Source organism: Musa acuminata, chromosome BXJ2-9, assembly GCF_036884655.1.
Source record: "Musa acuminata AAA Group cultivar baxijiao chromosome BXJ2-9, Cavendish_Baxijiao_AAA, whole genome shotgun sequence".
Classification (NCBI taxonomy): Eukaryota; Viridiplantae; Streptophyta; class Magnoliopsida; order Zingiberales; family Musaceae; genus Musa; species Musa acuminata.
This window is the reverse complement of record NC_088346.1, coordinates 32,470,884-32,496,103: the sequence shown is the minus strand read 5'-3', so window position 1 is coordinate 32,496,103 and position 25,220 is coordinate 32,470,884. Positions and strand designations below refer to the sequence as shown.

General features: G+C 34.8%; 1 protein-coding gene across 2 annotated transcripts; it reads left to right on the top strand.

The window, feature by feature from the left end:
• Positions 1-6,310: 6,310 nt before the first annotated feature.
• Positions 6,311-11,352, top strand: LOC135623354 (protein FLUORESCENT IN BLUE LIGHT, chloroplastic-like). 2 transcript variants are annotated; one of them, XM_065126218.1, is made up of 6 exons: positions 6,311-6,470; positions 7,252-7,329; positions 7,411-7,466; positions 8,533-8,692; positions 9,471-9,791; positions 10,912-11,352. In XM_065126218.1, exons 1-6 carry the CDS (start codon positions 6,380-6,382, stop codon positions 11,112-11,114), a joined length of 909 nt encoding a protein of 302 aa, XP_064982290.1. In that variant the 5' UTR covers positions 6,311-6,379; the 3' UTR covers positions 11,115-11,352. The 2 variants fall into 2 exon arrangements, with proteins under 2 accessions (XP_064982290.1, XP_064982289.1); XM_065126217.1 differs by having other exon boundaries at positions 7,252-7,466.
• Positions 11,353-25,220: the final 13,868 nt, after the last annotated feature.

The window sequence follows — 25,220 nt, the reverse complement described above, 5'->3', positions numbered from 1 at the left end:
CGTACGTTCGATGGAAATCAATTCGAAAAGATAGCAATTTGAGACATAAGAGAACATAAGTATAGTGAAAGTGAGATGAGAAGGAGAAGCAGTATGCTATGAAATGATTTGCAGTTTAAAGTAAATTGCTCAAAATGAAATACAAACCAAAATTTAGAGTGATTCGGTCAATGTGACCTACATCCACTTTCGGATTCCTTCTCCGTCAAGGTCACTGGCGTCAACTAAAGGTCTTCCTTCAATAAGTGAAGACCAACCACCTTTTATAGCTCTTTCTCCTTTTATCAGGTTTAGGAGAGGACCCTTACAAGCCTTACTCCTCTTTCTTGAATGGTTACAAAGCAAAGAGAGAGAGGAGAAAAACTCTAGCACTTTTACACCCCAAAGATTCAAGATTATAATCACACTTTCGGTGCCCTTTCATACAGAAAAGGGTGGGATATTTATAACCCCCAATAACTTCAAAAATGAAGCCAAAAAGTTTCTTAGTAACCGGGTTGGGACTTGTCTTTAGCCGAAACCATCCTAACTCCGAGCCTAGTTGGCCCCTAATAGAGTTGATGTGATTACCTCCCAAATCAAACTCTAATTATCGTTCTAACTATGATTAAGGCAAGCGTGGTCCGTTACGTCAATTCTTTCACTCAGCGATCCTCCGGCAAACTTCTCGGTGAGTCTTCTGGCAAGCTTCCAACAAACTCCTGACCAACTCTTGGTTAGTCTTCCGATGAGCTTTCGGTGATCTCCCGATGAGCTTTTGACGAGTCTTCCAATGTGCTTCCGGTGATCTCACGATGAACTCTCAGCGAGCTCCCGGTATATCGTCCAAGTCTTCGACTCCAGCCCATCATCTGCTTTACGCCTTATTGTTATCATAGTTAATCCTGCACACTTATCTCAACACATGGATTAGATCAAATAATTTACCAATTTATTTCATCATCAAAATTTGAGATTCAACACTAAATTGTTTAGTTGTCGAATGAGGGACGAAGTCCAAAGGACCAACAGGATTAGCACCATAAACAACCTCAAAAGGACTCTTACCAATACTATGATGCATAGAATGATTATAGGAAAACTCAATTTATGGAAGAATGAGATCCCACTACTTAATATTCTTGCCAATATAGCTTCTAAGTAAATTTCCTAAGCTTTTGTTCGTTACCTTAGTTTGCCCATCGGCTTGTGGGTGATACGAGCTGTTGAAATTCAAATAAGTACCCAGCTTCCTCCAAAGAGTTCTCCAAAAATGATTAAGAAATTTTGAATCTTGATCAAACACCATAGTTCTTGAAATACAATGCAATTTAACAATCTCCTTAAAATACAAATCAACAATATAAGATGCATTATTTAATTTATTGTAGGGAATAAAGTGAGACATTTTTAAAAATCTATCAATAGTAACCATGATAGAATCCTTGTTCCATTGAGTTCTTGGCAGTCCCAAAATGAAATCGAGACTCACATCCTCCTATGAAATATTTGGTTAGGCAATGGAGTGTACAATCTAGAATTTTGACTTTTTATTTTTGCCAAATGACACACTTGACATTGCTTTACATGTCTCTCCATATTTCTAAATATCATAGGCCAATAGAAGTTTGATTGAACAAGAGCTAGTCATGTCTCTACTGAAATATCCACCCAAAACACCACCGTAAGTTTCACCTAAAATTACTTATCTCAAAGAACAAGATAGAACACATAAAGCATTAGCTCAAAAAAGAAAATCATCAAAGATAGAAAATTATTGAAAGGAACCTGATTTGCAATTCTACTATATTGAGTCAAAATCCACATCATTCTCATAGAGATCTTTGAATGTTTCAAATCCAACCACTTTGACTTCCATTGCTGATAATAAAGAATGATTTTTGCTCAATGCATCAGCAACTATATTTTGAACACCAGATTTATACTTGATTGTAAAGTTATAAGATTATAAAAACTCCACCCAAGCTGCATGCCTCTTATTTGGCTTATGCTGGTGATTAATGAACTTTAATGCCTCATGATCATGATCAGAATATAGGACAAATGGCTTGACAAGAAGATATTGACTCTAATGAGATAAAGCTCGATAAATAGTATAAAACTCCTTGTCATAGGTAGAATATTTCTTTCTCGTGTTATTTAACTTTTTACTAAAAAATACAATGGGTTTTCCGTCTTGACTCAAAACAGTACCAATTCCTACATTAGATGTATCACATTCAACCTTAAACATATTGTCAAAATTTGGTAGAACTAAGATAGGAGCTTCGGTCACCTTTATTTTTAAAAGCTCAAAAGCATCATTAGCCTCACTAGTCCATTTGAATTTATCATATTTCAAATATTCAATGATTAGAGTGACAATAGAGCTAAAACCCTTGATAAATCTTCTATAAAAGGATGATAAGTCATAGAAACTCCTCACATTATGCAATGAAGCAAGTGTTGGCCAATTGAGAATAGCTTTTATTTTACTTTGATCCATCATGATTCTATCTTTTGAAACAACGTACCCCAAAAACACAATACTAGAAGTAAAGAAATCATATATCTTTATATTAGCATAAAGCTTTTGCTACCTCAAAGTAAGAAAGATCTCTTTCAGATGATTTATATGCTCCCCTTCACTCTTGTTGTACACCAATATATCATCAAAGGAAACTACAACAAATATTCCAATGCATAGCTTAAGTATATGATTCACAAATCTCATAAAAATGCTAGGAGTATTAGATTGCTCAAATGACATAACCAATCATTCATATAACTCTTCTCTAGTTTTAAATGCTATTTTCCACTCATCTTCGGGCCTCATCTTATTTAGTGATAACCACTTCTCAAATCAATTTTAGAGAAAATATAAGCATCACATAATTAATCAAGTAAATCATCTAACCATGGAATAGAAAAATAATAATCCACTATAATTTTGTTGATCGTGCGACTGTCCACACACATTCTCCAAGAATCATTCTTCTTAAGCACCAACAAGGCTGGAATCACATAAGGATTCATACTCTCCCAAATTAACCCCCTTTTCACTAATTCATCAACTTGCCTTTGAAGTTCTTCATGCTCCTTAGGACTTATTTTGTATACTGCCTTATTAGGTAGAATAGCCATCGGAATAAGATTAATGTGATGTTGGATGTCTCTCAAAGGTGGAAGGCCATGTGGAATCTCTTCTGGTATAACATCTCAAAATTTCTTTAGGACTGGTTTCATGATTGTTGGTGTCTCCTTATGTTGTTCATTCTCCTCTACTACCACTAGAGCCATAACATAACCACTCTTATCTAATTCACCTTTGCATTCATTATAAGACATAAAAGCGCTAACTTTCATTTTTAGTGCACTAATTTCGGAAGGTTGTAATGGAGCTAAGATAATCTTTTTTTCATTCACCTTAAAAAATAAGTATGTTTGTAGTTGTCATATAACACCCTTCTATTATAATGCCAAGATCTTCTCAACAGCAAATGACAAGCGTCCATAGGAGGCAACATCACACCATACTTCGTCTTTATAATACTTGCCAATAGAAAATGAAACTAAACATCTTTTAGTTACCTTGATGTCATTTCCTTTTTGCAACCAACATAATTAGTACGGATGTGGATAAGGGATTGTGTCCAACTTTAGCTTCTGTACTATCTCCAAAGATATCACATTCTCAAAGCTGCCATTGTCAATGATCACAAAGCACACCTTACCAAGAGAAGTACATTTAGTGTGAAACATGTTTTTTCTAACCCAACTTTTATCCTCGGCCACATAAGACACTTGTAAGCTACGTTGCAATACAATAGACAAACCATCATCTGTATAAGTAACATCTTTCTCATCTTCATCATATTTTGGTTCGTCGTCAGCTTCATCTACTCCTCCATCACTATGATCTTCAACCAAAGTTACAATCCTCCTATTTGGATAATCTAAAGTAATATGCCCAAAACCATGACATTTGAAGCATTTTTTACCATTTGGTGTAGAAGAATTAGGTGTTTTTTTGTTGCCAGCAGATTCTTCACCCTTTTCTTGCACCTTCGATGTCACCTTACTTTGTATAGCCTTCTTTTCAAACTTCTATTACTTATAACTTTTAATGCTAGTTTGCTCATATCATTTAAAGACCAATATAGCTGCAATTGAATAGTTTTAGCAATCTCATACTTCAGACCTACCTCCTAAGAATCTTATAATGGTTTGCTCTTCTAGTTCCATAAGCTTTCCTTTTAACATTAGATTATCGAATTCTGCTATATACTCTTCCACACTAAGATCTTTTTGCTTAAAATTATGGATTTTGAGAAAAATCTCTTGTTAATAATTGTTAGGTAAATATTTTCTCTTCAACTCCCTTTTTATTTTTTCCCATGTCACGATCTTACTCTTCCTCTCATGTTCTCTTTGTTTCTTTAGATTTTCCTACCAAAAAGATGCATTATGTCTGAGTTTGAGTGCCATAAGTTTTACCTTCTTTTATTCTGGTGGTTCATGAAAATAAAAAAATATTTCTACGGTATTAAGCCAATCGATAAAGTCATCAACATTGATTTTACCTTCAAACTATGAAATATCCAATCTTAGATTATATTTATTCTGTCATTCATCTTGGACTCCATGCCTTACACAAAATCTTCTCGACTCCCTTGGATGAGGAGGTGTATTATCATCAGAAGTAAATTCATGGACATCATTTTCATGCTGGTTGTGTCTACTTTGAAGTTCTTCGATTATTTTATTTTTTTCTTATAGACTACGCAGCAATCTTCGTAGCTGCAACCTCAATGACTCAACATCATCTTTATGGCAACTACCTTCACCAATTATATCTTTTCCATTCTACTTTGCCATGATTTTTAGCCTTTGGTTTTGATACCAAACTAATACCGTGGATGATGCAGAATTGGGGGGGGGGGTAAAGCAGAATAGATTTTGACAGAAAAATTGATAATACAATTGTATTTGCTAGAATAAGTTTTTTGGATAGAAAATGAACGAACTCATGATAAAACTTTAATAAGATCGAAAAAAAAGCTCACCACCAAGTTTAAAATTATAAAGAGATATAGAAATATCACCACCCTAAGGATAATAAACAAGGATACATAACTAAAAACAAAAGACTCACCACTCAAGGAAGCATCTAAGAGATACAAAGTTTAATGGAGCATTCTAAGAGAGCTTCTGTTAAAATATCATTAGTTTCTAAAGTCCTTTTTAAACCCTAAACACTAAAATAAATACTAGTGCATTAAACAATCTTTCGTGCATAGAAAATTTTGAAATTAAGTGTTTTACAACTACTAACTAACTCCTTTAATGCATTCCTTAGTCATGAAGAAAAGTACCATGAAACAATTTTAACTTTGTGTAGGGAATATGCTGATGAGTTGTCATATTTGAGTAGGCTGAGTTGAAGACTGAGGCAACTTTATTGGCTGAAAAAAATATCATAACATTAGTAAGATCCATATGAGCAGATTATAGAAAATTAGACACTTCGATGTCAAGAATATATATGCACATAGGAGTTTTGGCTTTAAGAAAAAAAATACTTCTAAATGCTAGTTATGTTGTCAAACTATAGGAATAAATGAACAAATATAAATAATAAAATAAGTTATAGAAAATGAGGGTTTTATAAGGGAGAAAATGAATGGACCTTACATTTAACCTCTAAATAACTATTAAATGATTAACAACTAAGAGATTTAAGTATCACACTCCAAAACCTTACATTTGACCTCTAAATAAATATTAAATGATTAACAACTAATTAAGATAATAGTATACTTGTATGAAGAGTTTTTATCTTTCTAGATTTAATATAAAAAAAAATAAAAATCTAAGCTTTTAAGACACTTAAAAAAAAGGATGAAAGAAGGAGAATGAGAATGAAGAAGAAAAAGATGAATGAGATTGAGGTCTTCTTCCAGCTCAGCACCAGTCATCTCCCGTAAACAACTCGTGGTGAACTATATTGACAATTCAAAAGGTATAATTTTAGACGGAAAAAAAAGTGCTGGGTTGTGAAAGGATAGGGATAAAACAGTGAAGATGGTAAGGAAGAAGTGAGGAATTACCCATTAAGTAATACAATTATAAATTATAATTAAAAAAAAAAAAAAAAAAAAAAAACTTGACTTTGGACAAACGAAATAAATGATAGGGCTCAGCATTTTGCCGAGATTTTTGTCTGTGGGTGTAATAAATACCTCATCCGCCGTGGGGCCGTTCCGGTCAAGGGGTTGGCCGTGTGAGTAATATATCACATTGCTAGGGGCGTTTTGGAGTTGGACGGGTTACGCTGATAGATAGACAAAGCGATTCGATCCATGGAAATCCATCCGCTACCCTATCCTCCGAGGCCATCATGGCGGTGCTCCTCCATTGCTTCCCCTCGCCGCCGAGGGCGAAGCCCGGTGACTCTCCCCGGCCGGTTTCCGGCAGGTCCCTAACCTGCGGTAACTACTCCCTCATCCTTCTCTTCTCCCAAGTTGTTGAAAAGGTTGCCAAACCAATTAGAAAATTCTTCTGATCGATTTCATGACAAGTTGTGGTGAATAACCCCTTCGTCACGCCGAATTGTGCACTAATGCGTTGTTTCAGCTCCTTTTGTTGATATTCTGCTCCAATGTCTGTGTTAAGCGGGAGACATGATTGCTTCGCGATACTTCGGTGCTCAAGTTCTCATCTGTTGTTCCATTCTTCACTACTCGGAATGTGATGGCTTTAGACATCCGTATGCTGTGTATTTTTAAGTTTAGTCATGTTCTATCAAAGATATAATATATAAAATCGAAGTCGTTGAGCGCTGTTCTTAAAGCATTAATGCTTATTTTAAGGAAGATTCTCTTTGTGCAATTACCGACCTAGCTACTCATGCAGAATGAAATGTCCTTTTCTTTCTCCATACCGTGGATTCCTGTTAGCTCTCTCATGAACAAGGTACACCTTTTTGCCCCCCCAATATTAGTGTCAGTCCTGTCTCTTATTTCCATGTGAACTGAATTGCGGAGGTTAATAGACCAAATATGGCATTAATGAATATGAACATCGTGAGTTTACAACAGTGACAAACCTGTTCTTACATGGATGTTTTCTGCAATTTGACCTTATTGAGGATGATGGACCCTGCTAATCATTTTTGGCAAATGTTATTCTATCAAAGTTTGTTTTGTTTTTTTTCCTATCAAACTCATGTTACTAATCATTTTCTGATATCAAATCGTTCTTTAAACCCAGAATGGATACCACTTCTGTCAACTATGGAGCCAAAGATGCAAGTACTTCTTACTAGCCATCAACTTTTATGTGAAAAATGTAAAATTTCCCCAAGCAGTGGCCTGACAGTTTCTAAACGAGATGCTCAGATGACCATTTTTAAAGAAATTTGTTATGCAGATGCAATCTTATCAGGATTTCAGGATCTCATTGTTAGCTACATGTCTGACCATCAGGTACGCTGGTGAGTCTCTAATTTTTCATATTTCACTCTTGCAGCTTCACTTGTATTCTGGATTTCTTATATTACAAGAATTCCTTTATCAATTAAAACTCCAGAACAGAGCTTGAGATGTGCAAAAAGATGCATAGTCCATAATGCAGTGCCTCGAACCTTGTAAGATCTCCATAAAGCACACCTCAGTTCTTTGTAATGAAAGTGTGAGAGAATAAAGAGATTTATTACAGACAATCCTGAGCACTATGTAGCTTAGCTGGCCCATTGAAGCATCAAAAGTAACATACTCCTTGAGAATCATAAATTCTTTGCAATCCTTTTGTTAAAAATATGTTGATGCAAGGAAAAATGTTTTCAAAAACCCTACATGTATTCTTTGAGAAAAATCATAATGCCTATAAATTTCATATCAAAATCACTCTTCTTCTGTTACTGTCTTTTTCAGTAACTGAGATACCTCTATTTGTTTGCTTCTGCGTCCTTGGTGTATAAATGGTTTTGATATAATGTTATGGTAGAACTTGCAATTGGCCTTGCTTATTTTTGAACTTTAACAGTTATCTAATTAGTTATTTAGCTTCAAATCTTCTCATCTGGGAAGGATCAGTTTTGGAATTATGACAAGTTACTGCCTGATTTGCCAATGCTTGACTAGAAGAAATGAACAAAATAGGGTCTACTCCACCCCATGGTCCACATCCAGTGCTTGTCAGTCAATCGTGGATGTCTAAATGCATTCCTGAATGGCAATGCTTCAAAATGTCAAACATGATTATTTCAATCGGAGAAAGGAATTTATTTAATATAATAAACCTTTTGAGCAAGTTTTCTTTCCTTTTCTACTCGTTGTCAATTAGTGTTGGACATCTTTCATCTTCCAAATGTCAAACTTAATTGTCCATCTTGAACGTGTGTATTTTGTTTGCAATATTTTTGTTCGGGGGAAATGTATATTGCGAATATATGATTCAGCATAAATATGCTTACATTTCTGGTCATTTTTCTTACCAAATATCTTCATGAGGTAATATTGATCTTTTACATGCTTTATATGGCTTGTGTAGAGAATCACGTCATTCAGCTTTTCAAAAGCATTAACAATTGTAAGTATGTTGGGGATCATTCTGCCTCCTGAAGTTCTAGCAGAAACATGTGAAGCTGATAACTCAGTTTTCAATATGCCTCTACTATTTGCAATAGCAATGATTGGGGCAACTGTGGGGGGTAAGTAGGTACATGGCTGTACGCTTTGTGAAGTTTCTAAGTTTTCTGCATGTTCATTAGGATTTTCTTTAATTGCCAACTTATTTTTATAAAATCACAGTATATTAAAGAATAAGTAGATAGTTGATGGGTTATAATACAACAACCCAGAAGACTTGCATACTTCCGTAAAGGTACATGTAATATGCATTTTGTGAAAAAAGAAAAGGTGTTTGTATCGTGCTTGATAGTATGCTTGACTGTTGGTTTGTAGACCATTTATCTTGGCTGTAGGAACTACCAAGGCAATGCTGCTTTGAATTGTCTTTGTAGTCTTTTTTTTCTTTTTTATCCTCAACCTAGCATGTATCTGAGTTATCTTTTCTGTGTTGTTTACGATGGTCCTTTGTGAAATTTTGGTTTACTTAAAAATCCAATAGCACTTCTTATGGCTTTATGCTTGATTTCAGCTCATTTAATGCTAAGCATGTTACCAAAGTAATATACTTCAAATGATTGTATGGGTTTTATTTATTTCCATGTGTTTGTTGATTCTGTTAACTTAATGATTTTAGGCATGGTTGTATATCCATGCTACAATTAGTGCTCCTTGTTTAGTTGTTTCAATCAAGCTGTATATATAATGACAACCATTCCTTCTTACCTAATGGATTTTGTGCCAGTCAAGTTGGAAAGATTTTCTTTTTATAAGTTGGGTATACATGAAAACTACTAAAATTAAGGTAGTCCTTGCCAGTCCACTATTTTTTTTCTGTTAAGTGGACATTTAATTTTGTAGGATTGCTTGCACGTCAAAGAAGAGGGGAGCTGAAGAGGTTGAATGATCAGCTGCGCCAGATTAATGCAGCACTAAGAAGGCAAGCAAAGATAGAGTCTTATGCTCCAAACTTGAGCTATGCACCAGTTGGTAGTAGGTTGGAAGAATTGGAAGTTGTTGTTGATCCTAGAAAGGAGCACCTAATTACAAGGTTGAGAACTGGGAAGAACTATCTACGAAATCAAAACCTGGAAAAGGCATTTGAAGAGTTCAAGGCTGCTCTGGAGCTTGCACAGGCTTTGGGTGATCATGTTGAGGCGAAGAAGGCAGCACGAGGATTGGGTAGGCTTTCTGGCTGCTGAATTTCTTAAGTTCTAGAAATAGCAGTATAGAAACACTGGGAATCTATCATAACAGAAAGATGAATTTTTATATAATTCAGAACTGATTATGGCAATTTAGAGTTAGCAAAATTTCAAACAAGTGACAAAAAAGCCTCAACTTATTATGAGCATTGGAAATAAGGGGGTTTTGTTGTTATATATACTAAAACTAAGGGCTGCTTGACTGATAGAATATCAGAGTACCAAAGCAAAAGAACTAGAGCACCACATCAATCTTTTGATAATAGCTCTTGTTGCTTTCTGCTTTGGGAAAAGAGAAACTCAGGGTGTTCACAATCTTGTTACTTCATCTAATCCTAACCACTGCCATCATTTATTCATAGTGATTATCAATATACCTTTCTAACTTAATCTTTATATAATTCTGACTGATGCAGTTTCACATTTCTGTTTGTTGGCACAGCACCATGCTTATAATGAATCTTACCTGTTTAAGCCTTGTCATGATTTAGTCCAGCCGTTGCCATCGTTTCATCTAACTGTTGTTGTCATACAGAGTTAACCATGCACCATGTGGATTTTTTCAGTAGTATCTTTATGGTCAGGTGTCCATTTTCTTCTGGAGACAACTTTGGTTGTGTTCGATTGAATACAGCTTTTTGGTTGCCTACCTCACTGTATGCTGACTGGCTTAAGGTTATAAACATTCTATTCACTACTTGACATAAAAGTATATTCTTGGACATGGCTCATTGTTATGCTCAGAGCAAGTCAAGGGATGATGATGGTATGTCTCGCCAAGCTTGTCCAAAGCAGGGAGAAACTGGAAATTTGAACACGGTGGTAAGAAACAGCAGCAGATATCATTCAGAATGGGGACTTTATGAATTAATCATGAAAAGCATACAACTGAGGCAGCTGATTATTGTTTTAACGTTTGTTATCACTAATGAAGAAAGAAATCTTGCTAGTTTAAGAAATCATCATCATGAGGATGGTGGAAACTTGGAACTTTGGATCACAAGTACCTTCCATAGTTCCAGTTTCCACTATGGTGTCTCTCATCTTGAAGAGTTCCAGTTTCCACTACCCAACTAACTCTATGTTGGTGCTTTCAGGTGCATCACTTCAGAGGCAAGGTAAGTACAGGGAAGCCATTAAGTATCACTCGATGGTTTTGGATATATCCAAGAAGGCAGGAGAGGATTCTGGCATCACTGAAGCTTATGGTGCCATAGCTGACTGTTATACTGAGCTGGGAGAACTGGAACGAGCAGGAAAGTTCTATGACGAGTACATTGCGAGATTAGAGAATGACTAATATATATCGACTCTTAGTATCTGTTCTTTTCTTCTTCTAGGTAAGTAGTTCGGATTATTATGTTATATGAGACTTTTACATTCAGGATTACAGTATTGGCTTTTGTGAGGGCCCTTTTCTGTCCAAACTGCTGCTGTACCTCTTGCAGTTTCCATGATGGTATGTAGATGTCACATTACATGACTTGTATATGCATACAAAGATAATGTTAATGGAGTGGTGTAGCTTCATGTGGTTATCTTATTGCATCCTAATGGTGGGTGAGTACCATGGCATTAAGTTTTTGGGTTGTCACTTGATGATTTGTGAAGGTTTTAAGCACGATGAATATGCAATGCATTTTGTTTTATTTAATCAGGATAAGAAGGAATAATTGTATTTTCATGATGTTGCTTTTTCCCTTTTCTACAATCTTGCCTTGCCAAACACTTTGGAGCAGATTTGTTTCTGGTTTTCCGTTTGGATCCTTTTTCTAACTCAAACCCTTTGGTTTCCTTTGATCTTATATTTTTGGATGGAAAGCTGGTCCTTTTTCTAGAGAAATTAATTTGTATTCATTTCATTGAAGTATAGAGCATTTGGAATGTTTGTGATGAGCTTTGTTTTCGTAGACTTGGGAGGTTCCTTTTTCATGGAAATTGTTGGAATTTTAAGAGAGAGAGAGAGAGAGAGAGAGAGATGGTGTTAGAAAAAGAAATGTCAAATGAGTCTTTATATGGAGGTCATAACTCCTGTTTCCCTCAGGCAATCATGGTTTACTTTTCTATCTGGTCCAGATATTACATTGCAATGTAACTTTGCCCTTCAAACCAAGTCGTACTGGCAGAACTAACCCTTGTGCTGTCGGAACATTTCGCTTTCGTGTCTGTTGCATGCATGGCTAAGATGTGTGATGTAAAGCGGGCAGCATTTTCTTGCTTACGAATCTTAAAAAGAATCAACCAAAACATTTTTTTTTTTTACGATAAAATTCATTACCTCCATCGTTTGATCTGTTCTTGGTAGAAACCCGTCTTGGTTCCCTTAAGAGAGAGAGAGAGAGAGAGAGAGAGAGAGATCAAACACATGTCATTAGGTTTCGTTATCGCAAACCAGAATATATTTTGGCGATTGCAGTGTAGGAAACATGCATACAAACAAATCTCAGTGGAGTTCATAGTTTACTGGGTTGGGTTGGTCCAGAAGTCGTACACGACTGCGAGCGGAACACAGCAGCAACTTATTTATCCCAACCACGGCCGCGGGCACCAGAAAAGAAAAGAAATGTTGTGGTGGTGGCGTCATCTTTCGCTTCATTCCCAATGTATCTATACGTAGAAAGCATGTGGCACAACAAGATCAGAGACAAGGATTTCTACCATCTCCGGCCTCCTCGCCCCCCTCGGCTTGATCGCTGGCGAGGCATGACATGAAGTGAAGTCGAAATCGCACGAAGGACAGCGTCGCCGAGGGCCTGCCGAACACGCCGCGACGACGTCGATCCCCACGGCGCTTGTTATCGAGGGCGCTCTCGTCGGCGACCCGCGCCCTCCTCCACCGCCATCGCACCAAGCCTACGGAGCACAGCATGGTGGTGGCCCAGGGATGAGAAGACCTCGCCACCCTTTCCTGTGGTTAGATACGCGATATGGGCATGGGTAGAGGTGGGTGCAAGAACGGGCAGGTTTATTCCCTTGTCTACCATAAATTGGGAAGGACAAGTCCCTAAATGCTTTGGGGTAGGCCATCATTACGGAGATGATGAGAAGATGATATGGTGGAGCTTGGATCGGATCGTCGACGATTGGCCATGATCATTCTGCGTCAAAATTGCAACTCCAATTCATGTTTGATGGATTCTATTGATATTATATCAATATGTTCTTAGGGGTAGTATAGAAAATAATGAAGTATGAGGGCTTTACAGTATGTGGAATTATAAAATAAAATAATAAGAAGATGATTGTAATTTTAGATTGAATGAGAATAATTACATAATTATGTATTTTATTTATTTTTTAAAAAAAATCAAATCTAATATATTAGTCTTGTAAATCTAACAGTTTTAATCATTTAATATTAGAGCAGGGTTCATCTTTTGATTGTTTTTAAAGACTCAAATTTCAAGGAAAAAGAAGATTTAGGGAACATCAACAATAACGAATGATAGCAATTCAAATCTCTCTATAAATTTTGAAGCCTCTTACCAAATTAATATTTTAATGTGGGACTCGTATACATACTGCAAGAACAGTAAAAAAATAACTCTTGTGACTAAGAGGAGCGACGTACTGTTTTGCCAATCTAATAATTTTTTATAATAAGTTTTTATGTACTTATAATAGCTAGCATCTTTCTAATAAGGTTTCAAAATCTTAAACTTCAATAAATGATTCGACGATATTATTTTAAATATTTAATATTCAAATATTTTAGGTATAAAAATATGTAATATAATTGTTAAAGTCTTAACTTGGTAAGTAAGTATATCACATCATAATCGAATAAATATTTTTATTATCCAAAATATACATAATAAACTTTCAAATGTCAGCATAAAATTAATAATATACTCTAGCAAAATACTTTAATGTTACGATTGAAATCAAATAACAATAGATAGGATTTATGACACGTACATTTCGATATCATTTGGAAAGAACTTTATCATATTTGTAGGGGAACCATCTTTGGATCCAAAAATCACTGTCGATTTGCAATGAGAACTAGACTTTCCTTCTCTTCTCTTTCTATCTTTCTACATAACCACTTAGATTGATGGATTAGAAATAGGGAGGATAAGAGAGGAACTGTAATATTTCAATTACTATCACGTATCCATGTCCCATGTCCGTGTCCGTGTCCGTGTCCATGTCCATCATGTCACACATCATGTAATCATGCCAGTTTAGTTCCTAGAGGTTTTATCTTTTAGGATCATGAATGACACTAAGAGAGGTGAATTAGTGTTATTGCAAAAATTAAGTCGATTCGAAACTTCCGACTCAATAAAAACATATCGGAAAAGATTTTGAAAGTGTGCTTGATTTAAATAAGAGTGATAAGCAGTTAAGGTAGAAAACAACAGTAATAAAGAGCAACAAGAAAGTGCACATCAATTTTATAGTGGTTCGATCATCGTGACCTATGTCCACTCTCGATTCCTCCTCCGTTGAGGCCACCGATATCCATTATCAGTCTTCCTTCAATGGGCGAAAATCAATCACCCTCTTACAACACTTCCTCCATTTTATAGGTTTAGAAAACAACCTTTTACAAGCCTCACACCTCTCTTAAATTGATCACAAACCTAAAGAATGATGAGGAGGGCACTTAGTACTTTTTCAACAATTTTACAACCAAAATTTCATAACTTTTGTTTATACTTTTCGTGCTCTTTCATGCAGAAAAGAGTGGGATATTTATAGGCCCCAATGGCTTTAAAAATGGAGCAAAAAATTATCTCATCTCGAGTTTCTAGGGTATTGGTGGTACCACCACTAATACTGAGCAATACCACCGCCTACATATTAAAACTAGGCAGTATGATCGCTTAATAGAGCTTCGAAGATCAGGCTCTGGTAGTATCACTGCTTGATAGGGTGGTACCATCGTGTGATAGGGCGGTACCACTGCTTGGTAGTATTAACTACCGGTGGTACCACCAACCAGACCACCTGGGAGGTCGAGCCTCAAGCGGTTCCATCGTCTAGTCAGGGCGATGCCATCGCTTAACATGGCTCCAAGTGACTGAATGGACCATCCAACTGGCCCAATTCAGTCCTGTTTAGGGCCTAGTTGGCCCTTTATTAAGTTAATAGGATTTCTCCCAACGCTAACTCAAATTAAAGTTCTAACTATGATAGTTAGGCTAAAACAATTACGATACAAGGAATCTATGTTATCTGGCACGTCAATTATTCAACCGAACTCTCGGTAAACTTCCAACAAACTCTCGACAAACTCCCGACGAGCTTTCACTATATCGTCCAATCCTTCGGTGTATCACCCGATTCATTTGGCCCGATGCTCGATCATTGACTCTGACCCAATATTAGATTCTTCTTTAATCATTTTGCTTATGTCACGATCATGTTCATGTCCATGTCCAATCATGTCACACATCGTGTAATCATGCCTGTTTAGTCCCTAGAGGTTATGTCTCTTAGGATCATGAATGATACTAAGAGGGGAGGTGAATTAGTGTTATCGTAAAAATTAAGTTGATTCAAAACTTTTAGCTCAATAGAAATGCATCAGAAAAACTATTGAAAGTGTGCTTGACTTAAAATAAGAGTGATAAGCAATTAAGGCAAAAAATAACAGTAATGAAGAGCAACAATAAAGTGCACACCAATTTTATAGTGGTTCAGTCATCATGACCTACGTCCACTCCTGATTTCTCCTTTGTTGAGGCCATTGGCATCTACTATCGGTCTTCCTTCAATGGGCGAAGACCAACCACTCTCTTACAACACTTTCTTCTTTTTACAGGTTTAGGAGACAATCTTTTACAAGCCTCACACCTCTCTTAGATTGATCATAAAGCTAAAGAATGAGGATGAGGACACTTAGTACTTTTTTAACACTTTTATAACCAAAATTTTAAGACTTTTGTTAACACTTTTTTATGCTCTTTCATTCAGGAAAGAGTGAGATATTTATAAGCCCCAATGGCTTCAAAAATAGAGCAAAAAAGTGTCTCATCCTAAGTTTTCGGGTTATTGACGGTACCACTACCTACAGATTGACACTGGGCGCTATGATCACTTAACAGATCCTCGGAGATTGGGCTCTGACAATATCACTACATGATAGGGTGATACCATCGTGTGACAGGGTGGTACCACCACTTGGCAGTATTAACTACCGGTTGTACTATCGCCTAGATCACTTAAGTGGTTCCATCGCCTAGTCTGGGTGGTGCCATCGCCTGACATGACTCCAAGTGGCTGAATGGACCATCCAACCGGCCCAATTCAACTTTGTTTAGAGCACAATTGGCCCCTAATTGAGTTAGTATGATTTCTCCCAAAGCTAACTCAAATTAAAGTACTAACTACAATAGTTAAGGCTAAAACAATTACGATACAAGGAATATATGTTGTCCGGCATGTCAATTGTTCAACCGAATTCTCGGTGAACTTCCAGCAAACTCCCGATGAAATTTCGATGATCTTTCGACGAACTCCCGGCGAGCTTTCACTGTATTGTCCAATCCTTCCGTGTATCACCCGATTCATTTGTCTGATGCTCGATCATTGACTCTGACCCAACATTAAATTCTTCTTTAATCATTTTGCTTATGTCACGATCATGTTTGTGTTCATGTCTGTCATGTCACACATCATATAATCATGCTTGTTTAGTCCCTAGAGGTCCTATCTCTTAGGATTATGAATGACACTAAGAGGGGAGGTATATTAGTGTTATCGTAAAAATTAAGTTGATTCAAAACTTTCAACTTAATAAAAACGTATCAAAAAAGATATTGAAAATATGCTTGCCTTAAAATAAGAGTGATAAGCAATTAAGGCAGAAAACAACAGTAATGAAGAGCAACAAGAAAGTGCACACCAATTTTATAGTGGTTCAGTCATTGTAACCTACGTCCACTCCCAATTCCTCCTCCGTTGAGGCCACTGGCATCTACTATCATCTTCCTTCAATGGACAAAGACCAACCACCATCTTACAACACTTTCTCCTTTTTTACAGGTTTAGGAGACAACCTTTTCAAGCCTCACACCTCTCTTAGATTGATCACAAAGCTAAAGAATGAGGAGGAGGACACTTAGTACTTTTTTAACGGTTTTATAACCAAAATTTAAGACTTTTGTTCACACTTTTCGTACTCTTTCATACAGGAAAGAGTGAGATATTTATAGGCCCCAATGGCTTCAAAAATAGAGTAAAAAGTGTCTCATCCCGAGTTTTCGGGGTATTGACGGTACCATCGCCAATACTGGGTAGTACCACAGCCTATAGATTGTCACTGAGTGGTACGATCACTTAACAGAGCCTCGGAGATCGGGTCCTAGCAATATCACTACCTAATAGGGTGGTACCATCACGTGATATGGCGGTACCACTGCTTGGTAGTATTAACTACCAACGATACCACTGCCCATACCACTTGGGAGGTCGAGCCTCTAGTGGTTCCATCGCTTAGTCTAGGCAGTATCATCGCCTAACGTGGCTCCAAGTGGTTGAATGGACCATCTAACCAGCCTAATTCATTCTTGTTTAGGGCCCAATTGGCCCCTAATTGAGTTAGTAGGATTTCTCCCAAAGCTAACTCAAATTAAAATCCTAACTATGATAGTTAAGGCTAAAACAATTATGATACAAGGAATTTATATTGTCCGGCACGTCAGTTGTTCAACCGTACTCTCAGTGAACTTCTGGCAAACTCCCGACAAACTTTTGATGATCTTTCGGTGAACTCCTAGTGAGTTTTCACTGCATCATCCAATCCTTCGGTGTATCACCCAATTCATTTGGCCTGGTGCTCGATCATTGACTCCGGCCCAACATTAGATTTTTTCTTTAATCATTTTGTTTATGTCACGATCGTAGTTAATCCTATATCACTTATCTCAATATATGGATTAGATTATTAATTTATCAATTGATTTTATCATCAAAATCCGAGATTCAACAATCTCCCTATTTTTTATGATGACAACTAATTGATGACGGAGTTAACCTTAACTCCCCCTATCTATATATCATATTGAGATAAGGTAAACTTGAATTCAAAAAGAATTATAACCTTTGAATTCAAGTGAAACAATTTCTATCAATGCAAAATTTCATACATTGTGTGCCATCATAGTTCCAAGTCATCAAAGTATAACATACACAATTTCATCACTTCAAAACAAATCAACATTACTTTGGGCATAACCTATATGATACTAAAGCATTCATCACTTCATGCATGATAGCAAAATTAATATCATTTTAGGCATAACATTCATGATACCAAAGTATTCATATTTTCAATCATTTTAGGCATAGCATACACGATATCAAAGCATTCATATTTTCAATCATTTTAGGCATAACATTCACGATATCAAAGCATTCATATTTTCAATCATTTTAGGCATAATATACATTGTACTAAAGTATTTTTTAACTATTTATCACTTCATGCATGATACCAAATACAATATTATGATTCCAAACATTCATTATTTCTCCCCATTTGTCATCAATAAAAAGGAAAATCATTCAACAATTTATACAAGTATTTTAAACTATGCAAGTAAGTTGTACACCCATTTATACAAGCTAGCAAATTTGTAAAATGAGAAGTTAAGCAAAAACTTTACAAGATAACCACTTTAGATGTTAAGCAAATTTGTGAAATGGGAAAGCGAGCACTTCTCTTTATATATGCAAACACTTTTTTGGTTCTTCTTGAGATGTGCAAGCTAGCATTTTTGCTTTTCTTAAGATGCTAGCAAGTTTCTTATAAGAAAAACAGGAAGAAGAAAAAGGGAGGAATTCATTCATCATAACAAAAATCAAGTTACAAGAACCAAAAGTCTATGAATCAAGCTTCTACTTTCGCATAGAGAAAGGATTCATCACATAAAAGATCAAAATGTGCATACTAAAAACTCATGAATCAAATCCCTATTCTTATAAATAGAAAGAAGAAAGATTCATAGGAAATCATCATCGCATAAAAGATCAAGTATACCAAAAGTCCATGAATAAAAAAAAAACTCTTCTTTCGTGAGTAGAGAGAGAGGAAGAATTCATAAGAAAAAATCATCAAATGAAGGATAAAAAATCTATGAATAAAACTTCAAGAAGGTGATAGGAAATAATCTCGATAAAATGAAAACTCAATTTCAAAAAAAGAACTGAGAGATCCGAAAAATATATAAAAGGAACTTATGCATTTGGAAGATTTAACATGCATAATTCTCTTGTAATAAAATCAAATTGTTTATCATTTAAAGGTTTTATAAAAATATCAACTAATTGATATTTTGTATTAATAAATTCTAAAGATATATTACGGTTATTAACATGATATCTAATAAAATGATGCCTAATGTCAATATATTTAGTTCTAGAGTGTTGAATGAGATTTTTTGTTAAACATATTGCACTAGTGTTATCACATTTTATAGGAATGTTTTTCAAGTGAATTCTATAATATTTTAATATATTTTTTATCCATATAACTTGAGCATAATATGCACTTGCTGTTGTATACTTAGCTTCAGTTATAGATAATATAATCGAGTTTTATTTCTTGGAAGATCAAGAGATAAGTACGTAACCTAAGAGTTGACATGTTTCTGATGTGTTTTATCTATCTACTCTATATCCAACAAAATCTGCATCGATATAAGCAACTAATTCAAAGTTTTTAGATTTTGAATATCATAATCGTGGATTAAGAGTTCCTTTTAGGTATCTAAAAATTCTTTTAATAGCTTTTAGGTGAAATTGCTTGGGATTAGATTGAAGTCTATTATATAATCCAACACTAAACATAATGTCCGGTCTAATTACGATGAAATATAGTAAACTATCTATCATACTCCTATAAGTGTTTTGATCAAAATTTTCTCCATCGTGGTCCATATCTAGCTTTGTGGAAGTACTCATTGGTGTGTTAATAGCCTTAGAACTATTCATATTAAACCATTTTAATAGATCTAAAATATATTTAGTTTAACTCATAAAAATTTTATTACTTAGTTACTTAATTTGTAATCCTGAGAAAAAAGTTAATTCACCTATTAAGCTTATTTCAAATTCTTGGCTCATACTTTTAGCAAAATATTCACAAAAAGACTCATTTGTAGAACTAAAAATAATATCATCAACATAAATTTGAACTATAAGAAAATTATTTTTAAAATATTTAATAAATAATATGGTATCAACCTTATTTTTTTAAAAAAATATTCTTAATTAGAAAGGAACTAAGTCTTTCATACCAAGCCCTTGGGGCTTATTTTGAACTATAGAGAGCCTTAGACAACTTAATATAATGATCCAAAAAAATAATATTCTCAAATCCAGGTGGTTGTTCAACATAAACTTCTTCGGAAATAAAGTCATTAAGAAAAGTACTTTTAATATCTATTTGAAATAACTTAAAATTATTACAACTAGCATAGGTAAGGAGAATCCTTATGTCTTTAAGTCTAGCCACGAGAGCGAAGGTTTCTTCATAATCGATACTTTCTTCTTGGTTGAAACCTTTGGCCACTAATCTAGTCTTATTTCTAACCATCAAGTTTATCTTGCTTATTTCTAAAGACCTATTTAGTACTAATTACTAAATGATCACCAAGTACAGGAATAAGCTTTCATACCTCATTTATCTCAAATTTATTTAACTCCTCTTGTATTGTAATAACATATAAATCATCTTTTAGAACTTAGTCAATACATTTTGGTTCAATTTGAGATAAAAAAAGGTTACATTTGCACAAAAAATTAAAAAAAATGAGTTTTAATACATTTTAATGTATCTCTGATGATTAGCTCCTTAAGATAAGCATCTACATACTTCCAATCCTTATGTAAGGATTCTTTGAAAGAAGATGCATCCAAGTTGCTTAGGGAAAGAGAGTTTTCATTCAAATTTAAAGCATCACAATTAAAGTCATCATCAAAATTATTTTTTTTTTAGTTTGGAAAGTTCATTAAAAACAACATAAATAGATTCCTCTATAACTAAAGTTTATTTTTATTAAAGACATGAAAAGCTTTAGACATAGAGGAGTAACCAAGAAAAATACCTTTATTGGATTTTGCATTAAATTTTTCTAAGATATCTTTTTTATTTAAAATAAAATATTTATAATCGAAAACTTTAAAATATGAAATATTGGGTCTTTTGTTGTTCCACAATTCATAAGAAGTTTTAAAAAGTAATGGTCTTATGATAACCCTATTCATGACATAGCATGTTGTGTTAACATCTTCGGTCCAAATATATTTGGGTAGACTATATTCATTAAGCATAGTTCTTATTTTTTTTGCAAACTCCTATTTTTTTCTCTTAATAACTTCATTTTGTTGAGAGTTTCTTGGAGTAGAGAAGTTGTGGTTATACTCATTTATATCATATAAGTTTTTAAATTCATAGTTTTGAAATTTACCACTATGATCACTTTGAATAGAGGAAATCATAAAATCCTTTTTATTTTGAACTAATTTATAAAATTTTAAAAAATATTTAAAGTAATCACTTTTATGTGCCAAGAAGTATGTACAAGTGTATCTACTATAATCATCAATAATTACAAAGGCATATTTACTACCTCCTAAGCTTGTTATATCAATTGGCAAAATAAATTCATATGGATCAATTGTAGTGGTTTAGAGGTGCTTATTTGATTCTTTAATTTGAAATTATTTTTTATTTATTTTCCTAGTTAGCATGCATCACAAACTTTATATTTGACGAATTTAATTTTAGGTATATCTCTTACTAGTTATTTAGTTTAGTTGTAGTTTGTAAAATTAGTTTCATACTTACATGGCCTAATCTTCTATGTGAATGCTATGCATCATCATTTAAAATCAAAAAATAAATTTCATCACAAAACTCATCAAGATCAATAATATAGACATTGTTGGTCTTTAAGGCAATCAAAGATTTGTTTATATATGATATTTCTATAATGTAAGTATTAGATTCAAATTTGATGTTATAACCTTTATCATACAATTGACTAATACTTAGCAAGTTATGTTTTAACCCATCTACTAATAAAACATTTTTAATCAAAAGGTTTGATTTGTTATCTATATTTTTTTTCCAATAATTTTTCCTTTGTTGTTATCTCCGAAGGTGACAAATCCTTCATCTTAGCTAATGAGCTTAGAGAAGTGTATTAGATCTTCGGTCATATGTCTTGAGCATCCACTATCAATGTACCATCTCTTGCTCCTAGCTTGTGATTGTAGATATATATATAAGAAAGGGGGTTTTCTTTTAGATACTTATTTAATCTTGGGTCCCTCATAAATAGATCTACCTATCATTGAGTGATTTATTGTTCCTTTAGGAACCTAAACTAATTTGTATAGACTATACCTTTTAAATAGACATTTATAGGCAAAATAATCATATTTTTCATAAAAATTATATTTTTCTTTAAGTGAGACATGTAATGAAGGTTCTTTAATGAAAATAGTTGATTTTTGTTAAGTTTTACTCACAAAGCTAATTCATTCCTTTCTATGAACATGACCCTTATTAGCAAGGATCATGTTTAGATATCTATTACCTATTTTAAAATTTTCTAATATTTCTTGTAGTAAGACATTTTCTTTCTTAAGTGAATCTATCTCGTCACTCTTGGTCTGAGAAGCTAACATACTATCATCATGCTCATTTTTTAATTCATCAAATTCATTAACAATATAAGTATGTTCCTTTTTTAATAACTTATATTTTATACCAGCTAACTTATATTCATCATATAGATTATTGAAAGTAATAAGTAAATGAGATTTGATTGTCATTTACCTCATCATTAAGCGCCATTAGAGCATAATTTACAACTTCGTATTTATTGATTAGCTCCTCATCTTCGGATGCACTTGAATTATCCTAAGTTGCTTTGAACGCCTTTGTTTTCTTTGCTTCTTTTTTCACTTAGGGATATTCATTTTTGAAGTGCTTCGGCTTCATGCATTCATATTAAATTATTAATCTTTTTTTAGTTTATTTTTATTTTTAAAGTCTTATTTTATTTTATTTATTTTTAAGAATTTTTTAAACTTTCTTATAAGGAGTGTTAAAGTTATCATCATCATCTTCATCACTTGAGTTTTTACCCAAGTAGCCTTCTTTGGTTCTAAGTGCCATGTCCTTCATGTTCTTTTGAAGGTTGTACTCAAGTTCATCATATACTATACACGTCATTTCATAGGTCATCAAAGACCTGATAAGTTCTTCAAATGAAAAGTTATTTAGATTATTTGCTTCTTGTATTGTTGTTATTTTAGGATCCTAACTTTTTGGAAGAGTTCTTAATATCTTATTAACAAATTCAAAATCAGAAAAACTTTTACCAAATGCTTTTAGGCCATTGGCGACATTCATAAAATGGGTGTATATGTCTCTAATGATCTCACTTAGTTTCATGCAAAACAACTCATAATTATGAACCAAAAGATTAATTTTTAACTCTTTAACCCTACTTGTGCCTTCGTGTGTGATTTCAAGTGTGTGTCAAATCTCATGTGCAATTTCACATATAGAAACCCGATTAAATTCGTTTTTATCAAGAGCACAAAACAAAGCGTTTATCGCTTTAGCATTCAAAGAGAAAGTCTTCTTTTCCAAATCATTTCATTTGTTCAATAATTTGGAAGACTTCTCAAAACCGCGTTCAATAATATTTCACAATTCAAAATCCATAGAAAGCAAGAAAATCTCATTCTAGTTTTCAATACGTGTAGTGCAAGTCATAGGTGCCCAGCAAGCCAATCACGTGAGTGATGGCACATGTGACTTGATAAAGAATCTTTTTGCTTATTATATTTTGACATATATCACTTTATAACTATTGCATAAATGCATATATATATATATATATATATATATATATATATTGTGATGTCCTTGGATTTGTGCAATGGGAATCGGATTGTGATGAGATCACGATAATGAGATCGATTCACCTTTAAACACATATCCTAAATAATCCCGGTCATAGGTTACTTGAGAGGGACATCGTGATAACCGGATAGACTGGTGTGCTGTATACCCGTCCATATAATGGATGCAGCTGGTCTCATAGTTGCTCGTGTAGGGACACTAGGGATACAGTACAGGTGCTCATTGGAGAATGAGTTCACTGATTGATCCGCTTACGGAATGTTGGATGGTTGATGATGCCTTATTGTCAAACAGCGATTCCGTAGTCCTAGTGGTGTATCTGGTCCTTAGACTTGAGACACCAAGGATGTCATGTTTGAGTGCTCCACTCTTTGATACTAGACTTATAGGTTTGGCTATCCCAGATCTAGTACAACTGGTCATTGGGAGTGGTAGTCGACCTTACGAGGGCTATTGAGTGTCGATAGAGGATCATCCACTCTCGGCGTCATGAGAGGAATATCCCATGTGTTCTTGCTCAGACAAATCCCTGGCCAAGGTCATTCGGATTGAGAGAGAAAGAGTTATCCGGGAGAATCCGATTAGAGAGAGACTCGAGTAGAAACTGTATGAGTCTGACAGCACCATGCTCGATATACGGTCTCCGGGATATTAGATGGATGAGGGATTATAGGTACACGGTAACTGAGGACAGAGAGGTCCAATGGATTGGATTCCCCTGTATCGTCTGGGGACTACGGCGTAGTGGCCTAGTACTTCCGTAGTCGATGAGTCAAGTGAATTATTACAGAGATAATAATTCACTGAGTTAGAAGGAGTTCTGACAGGTATGACTCACGGCCAGCTCGATATTGGGCCTAGAGGGTCACACACATATGATAGGCATTGCGATGAGTAGAGGTTCGGATATGAGATATCCGACGGAGCCCTTGTCTTATTGGATGCAGATCCAATATCCACTAGGGGAGGACCCATTAGGGTTTGACAGGGGACCTGCTAGTCATAGGTGCCCAGCAAGCCAATCACGTGAGTGATGGCACGTGTGACTTGATATAGAATCTTTTTGCTTATTATATTTTGGCATATATCACTTTATAACTATTGCATAAATGCATACATATATTGTGATGTCCTTGGATTTGTGCAATGAGAATCGGATCGTGATGAGATCACGATAATGAAATCGATTCACCTTTAAACACATATCCTAAATAATCCCGGTCATAGGTTACTTGAGAGGGACATCGTGATAACCGGATAGACTGGTGTGCTGTATACCCGTCCATATAATGGATGCAGCTGGTCTCATAGTTGCTCGTGTAGGGACACTAGGGATACAGTACAGGTGCTCATTGGAGAATGAGTTCACTGATTGATCCGCTTACGGAATGTTGGATGGTTGATGATGCCTTATTGTCAAACAGCGATTCCGTAGTCCTAGTGGTGTATCTGGTCCTTAGACTTGAGACACCAAGGATGTCATGTTTGAGTGCTCCACTCTTTGATACT